The 7,803-nt window shown below is 58.8% G+C and overlaps 3 protein-coding genes across 3 annotated transcripts; 1 reads left to right on the top strand and 2 right to left on the bottom strand.

Moving 5' to 3' along the window:
• Positions 1 to 123: 123 nt before the first annotated feature.
• ETH_00025560 (uncharacterized protein) lies at positions 124 to 1,625 on the bottom strand (the record flags this gene model as incomplete). The annotated part of the gene is made up of 3 exons (XM_013373274.1): positions 124 to 581; positions 685 to 888; positions 1,022 to 1,625. The coding sequence occupies 3 exons, from the start codon at positions 1,623 to 1,625 to the stop codon at positions 124 to 126; spliced, it is 1,266 nt and encodes a 421-aa protein (XP_013228728.1).
• A 576-nt stretch (positions 1,626 to 2,201) lies between these two features.
• Positions 2,202 to 3,590, top strand: ETH_00025565 (uncharacterized protein; the record flags this gene model as incomplete). Its single annotated transcript, XM_013373275.1, has 1 exon — positions 2,202 to 3,590. The coding sequence occupies one exon, from the start codon at positions 2,202 to 2,204 to the stop codon at positions 3,588 to 3,590; it is 1,389 nt and encodes a 462-aa protein (XP_013228729.1).
• A 1,049-nt stretch (positions 3,591 to 4,639) lies between these two features.
• Positions 4,640 to 5,394, bottom strand: ETH_00025570 (uncharacterized protein; the record flags this gene model as incomplete). Its single annotated transcript, XM_013373276.1, has 3 exons — positions 4,640 to 4,693; positions 4,998 to 5,181; positions 5,285 to 5,394. 3 exons carry the CDS (start codon positions 5,392 to 5,394, stop codon positions 4,640 to 4,642), a joined length of 348 nt encoding a protein of 115 aa, XP_013228730.1.
• Positions 5,395 to 7,803: the final 2,409 nt, after the last annotated feature.

Genomic DNA, 7,803 nt, shown 5'->3' on the forward strand with positions numbered 1-7,803 from the left:
AGCTGAAGCGAAGCGACGGCACCCGGGCCATTGTGCTGCTGCCGACGCGGGAATTGGCGCTGCAGGCAGCAGCACTTTTCCAGCAGCTGACGCGGATATTCCCGTGGCTCACTGTGTCTGCTGTTATAGGTGACCCCTGCCGCTGCTGCTGCTGCTGCTGCTGCTGCTGCTGGTAGTAGTGGTGGCTGCGGCTGCGGGGCCGTCCACGCCCTCGTGCTCCGTCTCCAGCCGGCGCAGCCGCTGCAGCTGCTGCTGCTCATCGTCGCTGTCGCCCTCGGCTTCTCCCTGCTGCTGCTGCTGCTGCTGCAGGGCGGCGCATTCGTCCGCAGCCTCTCGGCGGAGCTGCAGCAGCTGCTGCTCCTGGCGGATCTTCTGGAGGCACGCGGTGTATATACACCTCAGCTTCGCCTCAAAGCCCAAGTCCAGCAGCCGGTCTGCTTCGTCCAGCAGCAGACACAGCAGCGGCAGCAGCCGCAAGCTGCTGGTGCTGCTCAAATGGTCCTGCAGCCGCCCCGGAGTCCCCAGCAGCACTCCAGTCCCCAGCCGCAGCCGCTGCTTCTCCTTCTTCCGGCTCTCCCCCCCTGCAGCAGCAGCGCAGCAGCAGCAGCCACGCGTTCCAGCAGCAGCAGCAGCAGCAGCAGCAGCAGCAGCAGCAGCAGCAGCAGCAGCAGCGGCAGGGGTCACCTATAACAGCAGACACAGTGAGCCACGGGAATATCCGCGTCAGCTGCTGGAAAAGTGCTGCTGCCTGCAGCGCCAATTCCCGCGTCGGCAGCAGCACAATGGCCCGGGTGCCGTCGCTTCGCTTCAGCTGCTGCTGCTGCTGCTGTGACTGCTGCAGCACCCGCTGCAGCAGCGGCACAGCCAGACACAAAGTCTTCCCCATCCCTGCACCGGAGCCGGAAACAGCCAACCCTAAACCCTAAACCCTAAATGCAAACCCTACCCGCCAGCAAAAGACGTCCGCTAGAGCTTTACCCCAACGCATCAGGGTTTAGGGTTTAGGGTTTAGGGTTTGGACCTGTGGGGCACTGAATGAGAGTGTCGTGGCCGTGCAGCAAAGTGGGAATGGCCAGCAGCTGAATCTTTGTGGGCTTTGTAAAGCCGTGGTGCAGCAGCGAGCGCCGCAGCCGCAGGTGCAGAAAGGCCCACTTCGAGTAGCTGGCAGCAGCAAACAGGCTTGCTGCTGCTGCTGCTGCTGCTGCTGCTGCTGGGGTTTCGGCCGGTGTGGCTGCTGCTGCCGGGTCTGCTGCGCAGGCCGAGGGGTCTGGCGCTGCTGCTGCTGCTGCTGCTGCTGCTGCTGCTGTGTCTGCTGCTGCGGGAGAGGAAGCAGCGCCGTGCTTATCTGCTGCTGCTGCTGCTGTTGCCGCTGCTCTTGGCTCTTCGCCGGGTGCTGTGCTGCAGTCCGACTCCACTTCACCTGGTGTTGTTGCTGCTGCTGCTGCAGGCCGCTGCTTGTGCGGCTTCCGCTTTTCCTTAGGCTGCTGCTGCTGCTGCTTCTGCTGCTGCTGCTTCTGCTGCTGCTTCTGTTGCTGCTGCACTTGCTGCGCCTGCGGGGGCTTCTTGAACTTCTTTCGCTTGCGCGCTGGCAAGTGAGCAGCCTTAAGATCCCTTTCTGCCCCCATCTTCGCAAACCCTAAACCCTAAACCCTAAACCCTAAACCCTAAAGCCTGGGTCGATTGTCCCGGCACAGGGCAGAAGCTCAAGTTTAGGGTTTGACGTCGAGGGCTAGAGCCTCCTTGAAAAAGAAGCAAAACTGGGGGTTTATGGATTACGATCGAGGGTTTAGGGTTTAGGGTTTAGGGTTTAGGGTCTCGAAGGCAGTGGGGCCCCCCAGGCTATTGAGTCCCACAAGGGTTTAGGGCTTGGCAGCGAGCCACAGCCAAGCATTCAACACCCTCTAGCCAGCGAGGGTTTATGGTTTAGGGTTTAGGATTTAGGGTTTAGGGTTTAGGGTCTAGGATTCAGGGTTTAGGGTTTAGGGTTGAAGGAACATTAGGGCTTCGAAGAGCATGCAGGGCCGAAGCTCGAGGGCCCCACAGCCCACTCTACCAGTGGCTTAGGGTTTAGGGTTTAGGGTTTAGGGTTTAGGGTTTTAACTGTTCTTCAGCTGGCGCTGACTAATGCTTGAGTTCGCGTCTCCGACGCGCCCGATGGTCGCGAGAGCAATGGCTAGGGTTTAGGGTTTAGGGTTTAGGGGATGGCCTTTGACCTGAAACTCGAGTGGCAGGGGCCCCTCCAGTTCGAGGCCCTCGTCCGCCGTGCTGCTGCTGTGGGTTTTGCTGCAGTAGCTGCCAACGTGTACATACACCTGCCGCCTCCACGCAAGCAGCAGCAGCAGCAGCAGCAGCAGCCAGCAGCAGCAGCAGCAGCAAATCTGGCCAAGGCCGTCAAGGAGGGGCTTCCTTTCCAGCACCCTCTCCGCGTCCCTTCCCCGCTGCCGCCGACTCGCCTACCAGCAGCAGCAGCAACAGCAACAGCAGCAGCAGCAGCAGCAGCAGCACCACTGCCAGCGACAGGAGCAGCAAAACAGCCGCTGTTGCAGTGGCTGCCCGACACTGCCCCCGCGCTATACTCCCACGCAGCGCAGCCGCAGCCGCAGCAGCAGCAGCAGCAGGTCCCCGGGTGCGGCCGCGGGCCCCTCAGCAGCAAGCAGTGGGCAGACATTTTCCCTTATGCTGCAGCAGCAACAGCGGCTGTGCAGCAGCAGCACGCAGCAGCAGCAGCAGCAGCACCTTGTGAGCTGCTGCAGCTCCGCCGCGTGACAGTAGTGCTGGAGTGCACTGCTGCTGCTGCGAGCTTCAGCACCCTTTTCCCAAGAAATCCCCCCTTCTACGCTGCAGCAGCAGCAGCAGCAGCAAACTCCCCAGCAGCAGCAGCAGCAGCAGCAGCAACACGGCAGGGCCCGTGCATTGAGCTGCTGGCTGTGCAGCCCACAGATGACGCGACGTGGCAGTTTGCCTGCAGCAGCTGCGAGTGCGACATAATAGCTATCGACTTTTCTGCTGCTGCTGCTTCTGCTGCTGCTGCTGCTGCTGCTCCAGCAGCAGCAGCAACGCTGCCCTTCACCATAAGGCGCAAACACGTGCTGCAAGCAGTGCGGCGCGGCATTTTCTTTGAAGTATCTCTTGCAGCCTTCCTGCAGCAGCAGCAGCAGCAGAAGGGAGCAGCAGCAGCAGCAACAGCAGCAGCAGCAGGGGGCAGCAGCAGCACGGACGCCCTCAAGAATTTGCAGCGGCTGCTGCGGTTCGTGCCCTCGAGGCAGCTGCTGCTGTCCTCCGGTGCTGCAACGCCGCAGCAGCTGCTACCACCTGCTGCTGGTGTCGCTGCTGCTGCTGCACTGGGCATCTGCAGCAGCAGCAAAGCCAACATGAGCAGCAGAAGTGCAGCAGCAGCAATTGGTCGAGGTGCTGCTTCCCACGCGCCTGGGGGAGCAGTGACACAGGGCTGGCCAGAAGCAGCGGCTACAGCAGCAGCAGCAGCAAACGGCTTTGCTGCTGCTGCTGCTGCTGCTAACATGCCCCCAATTGTAGTGCAGCAGCTGGAGGCTGTCCGGCAGCTGCTGCAGCAGCAACTCCAGTGTGCCTAAATCTATGACAGCAGCTGTTCGCTGCGCTGCGGCTGCAGCACCTGCTGCTGCTGCACCGCCTATTGCTGCTGCAGCGCCTACTACTGCTGCAGCGCCTGCTGCAGCTTATCTAAACCTAGCAGCGGCAGAACGAGTTCCTGCTGCAGCGCCTGCTGCTGCTGCTGCAGCAGCAGAAAGCAGCTAACAGCAAATCAGAGATCGTCTTCGCGGAGACGCACCCCGCGTGGGTCCGTTGCTGCTGCTGCTGCCTTGCTGCTGCGCCCACCTCGGCAGCAGCAGCAGCAGCAGCAGTCGCAGCTCTTGCTAGTGGCACTGGGTGTACCTGTAGGGCCCGTGGCTGCGACATCGCACTGTGCTGCTGCTGCAGCAGCTGCTGCGCTTGCTGCTGCAGCAGCTGCCGCCGCGTTTGCTGCTGCTGTCGCTGCAGCAGCAGCGGTTGCTGCTGCTGCGGCAGCGACAACTGCTGTTGTGTTTGCCGCCGCTGCTGCTGCAGCAACTGGTGTTGTGTTTGCTGCTGCTGCCGCTGCAGCAACTGGTGTTGTGTTTGGCGCTGCTGCTGCTGCAGCAGCTGCTGGTGTGTTCGCTGCTGCAGCTGCTGCTGCAGCTGCGGGTGCGTTTGCTGCTGCTGTTGCTGCAGCAGCAGCTGCTGCTGCTGCTGCAGCAGCTAGTTAATGTGCTGCTTGCGGCTGGCCTCATCTCTATTAAGTGCATGCAGCAGCAGCAAAGCCCCAAGAGGCACTGCAGCAGTAATTAGCGGCGGCGACCAAATGTAGCAGCAAAGCGAAGCCACGATGTGCAGCAGCAGCAGCAGACACACGCTCGGCACCACCATGCTGCAGCAGCAGCAGCAGCAGCAGCAGCAGCAGCAGCAACGCATGAAGCGGGTTCTAAGGCTTCAGGGTAAAAACTGCAGCTAACAGGTCCTCGGTCTAGGGTTTAGGGTTTCGGGGAGCGTTCGGCGCTACGGTTTTGAAGAGGCTAGGGTTTAGGGTTTGAGCTAGGGTTCAGAGTTTGAGCTAGGGTTTAGGGTTTGAGCTAGGGTTTAGGGTTTACTTGATGTCGGTAATCAGATAAAACAAATCTCCAGAAGGCAGCACCTTTCTCTGCAGAAGAAAAGCAGCAAAGGCATGCAGCTGCTGCTAGGGTTTAGGGTTTAGGGTTTAGGGTTTGCCGGCCCCTGCCTCTGCTGCAGTTGCTGGCCTTCACATCCCCTCCCCCCAAGTGCCACCTTTGGAGTAGCAGCTGCAGCAGCAGCAACAAAGCAGCAGCAGCAACAGAGCAGCAGCAGCAGCAGCAAAGTAGCAACAGCAACAGCGAAGCAGCAGCAGCAGCAACAGAGCAGCAGCAGCAGACTCCCAGCAGCAGCAACAGAGCGGCAGCAGCAGACTCCCAGCAGCAGCGGCTTACCCTCGGCCCGCCCGTCGTGGTATGCACTCGGTAGCTGTCTGCTGCAGCATCAGCAACAGTCGTCTGCTGCTGCTGCTGCTGCTGCTGCTGCGTTTCTGCTGCTAGGCGGGAGACCGAATAGCCTGGCAGCTGCTCGAGAGCAGCAATGGCGCTCTCATTCGGCACAGTCACGTACACTGTCTCTCTGCAGCAGCAGCAGCAGCAGCAGCAGCAAAACCGCTAACCCTAAGCCCTGCTCCTGCAGCCTCTCAGCAGCAGCAGCAGCAGCAGCAGCAGCAGCAGCTCACGTGTCCTCGTCGTGCTGCAGCACGTGGACGTCCAGGGGAAGGGCCAAGTCTTTGAACTCCTCGAGGCCGCTGGCGGTCACCGGGCGAACTGCTGCTCGAACTGGCGCCATCTTGCTGCTGCTGCTGCTGCTGCTGCTGCTGCTTCTGCCGCTGCTGCTTCTGCCGCTGTTCCCTGGGTATGCGCAGTGACGGAACGCCGGGGCAAAGAACTGAAGCACCCAGAGGCAACACACTCAGCTGGGAGTCGCGTGAAGGCTGCTGCTGCTGCTGCCGCTGCTGTCGCTGCTGCTGCTGCCGCTGCTGCTGTTGCTGCTGCTGCTGCAGCTGGTCTTGCTGCACTCACTGAACCCAAGAGACAGCCCAGGAAGAACAGAAATTGTGAAGGATCAAGAAGCTGGAGACTCAGAAGCAGCGGCGGTTTGGCTCCTCTTCCAAACCCTAAACCCTAAACCTAAACCCTAAACCCTGGACGTGGGGAGAAAGACGAGGCGCGCTGAAGCAAAGAGAGCCTTCAAGTGTACGTACAGCTGAAACTTAGAGAGGAAAAGAAATAGAGGCGGTTTTAGCGCCGATACAGAACAGCCCAAACCCTAAACCCTAAACCCTAAACCCTAAGCGTCTGCTGACAGCAGCGCTGCGGCGGGCGTGTGTACGCCGCAGGTCTTCGTCCTTCTTTTTCATTTTGAACTTTCCTTTCATTTTATTTAATTATTTTATTTTAATTTATTTATTTATTCATTTAAAAATACATAAAAAATGCGGCAAACTTCCAGAGGCCGGGCGACTTCGCGGCAGCTGCGTCTTCGAGGTGAGCGCTGAAGCAAAACCCTATACCCTAAACCCTAAACCCTAAACTCTAAACCCTAGACCCTAAACCCTAAACCCTGGAACTCAAAGTGGGACGAAGCTAGCTGTTCTGGCCCCCCTCCTCTGTGCTGCGGCCTATCTCGTTCTACGCGCTCGGTGTCTAGGGTTCAGGGTTAAGGGTTAAGGGTTTAGGGTTTAGGGTTTAGGGTTTAGGGTTTTCGGAGAAGAGCCAAGTAGCAGCAAGAACGTCACATAAGAAATAGAGCCTGCAGCTGTGACAGAGCTGTGGCTAGCCACAGCCAGGCCTAGCTAGCTGTGGCTAGCCGCAGCAGCAGCTAGCTAGCCTCAGCAGCAGCTAGCTAGCCTTAGCAGCAGCTAGGTAGATTTAGCAGCAGCTAGCTAGACATAGCAGCAGCTAGCCAGCCGTAGCAGCAGCTAGCCAGCCCCAGCTAGCTGCTGCTAAGCCCAGCTAGCTGCTGCCGCGCCTAGCTAGCTGCAGCTAGCCACAGCTAGCTGCAGCTAGCCACAGCTAGCCATAGAGCAGCGAAGGCACAAGTGGCAGCAAATAAAACAAAGACAAAATTGAATTAAAACAACAAAGCTCTTTTTTAACCTTAGTGGTTCTTTGGTCCTCGAAATGGAGCAGCAGCAGCAGCAGCAGCAGCAGCAGCAGAAGTAGCAGCAGCAGCAGCGACAGCAGAGCAGCTGCAGAGCGGCAGCAGCAGCAACAGCTGCAGCAGCAACAGCAGCAGAAGCGATATCAGAGCAGCAGCAGCAGCAACAGATGCAAGAGCAGCAGCAGCAGCAACAGCAGCACCAACAGCAGCAGCAACAGAAGCAGCAACAGAAGCAGCAACAGCAGCAGCAACAGAAGCAAGCAAGAGCCGAGAGTCTGCAGCGCAATCAAATGCTAGCTAAGTGCCAGCCACTCCCCACAAACTGCAGCAGCAGCAGCAGCAGCAGCAGCTGTGTTGCTGCTGCGGAGCTCCTGCCTATGTGCGCATGCTGCCGCTCTACTCAACGAAAAGGACGAAAAAAGAGCTGCCGTAGCTGCTGCAGCTGCTGCTGCTGTTGCTGATGCTGCTGTTGCTGCTGCTGCTGTTGCTGCTGCTGCTGTTTTTACTGCTGCTGCTGTTTTACTGCTGTTGCTGCGACTGCTGCTGTTGCTGCTCCTCCTAAAGAAGTCACTGCAGAAGAGGAAAGTGGCAGCTACAAATTGCTGCTGCGGTTACTGCCACAATTGATGATCTGTCTGGTGCAGCAGCAGCTGCTGCAGCTGATGGTGCAGCAGCAGCTGGTGCAGCGGTTGCTGAAGCAGCTGCTGCTGCTGCAACAGCTGCTACTGGAGCTGTTGCTGCTGTTGTTCCCGCTGCTAATATACCAAGCGCTCCTGCATCTTTTGCTGCAGCTGTTCCTGTAGTTGTTGCTGCCGCTAGTGCAGCAGCTGTTGCTGCTGCAGTTGTTGCTGTTGCTGGTGCAGCAGCACCAGCTGCAGCTGCAGCGCAGAACTCAGCTGCACACGTTGCTGCTGCCGCCTATTGCTGCTGCTTCCGCAGCTTCCTTGCCTATTCTATCTATAATAGTTAATGAATGCAACTGCTTCGATAATAAATGTGCCCCGCTGCACACTGCAGCAGCAGCAGCAGAAGCAGCAAAAGCTAGCAGCAGGACCCCGCTTTGGCCTTCTTCAGATTTCTGTCTTTGCGACATTT

Source organism: Eimeria tenella, genomic scaffold (genome assembly GCF_000499545.2).
Source record: "Eimeria tenella Houghton genomic scaffold, Eth_scaff129, whole genome shotgun sequence".
Taxonomy (NCBI): domain Eukaryota; phylum Apicomplexa; class Conoidasida; order Eucoccidiorida; family Eimeriidae; genus Eimeria; species Eimeria tenella.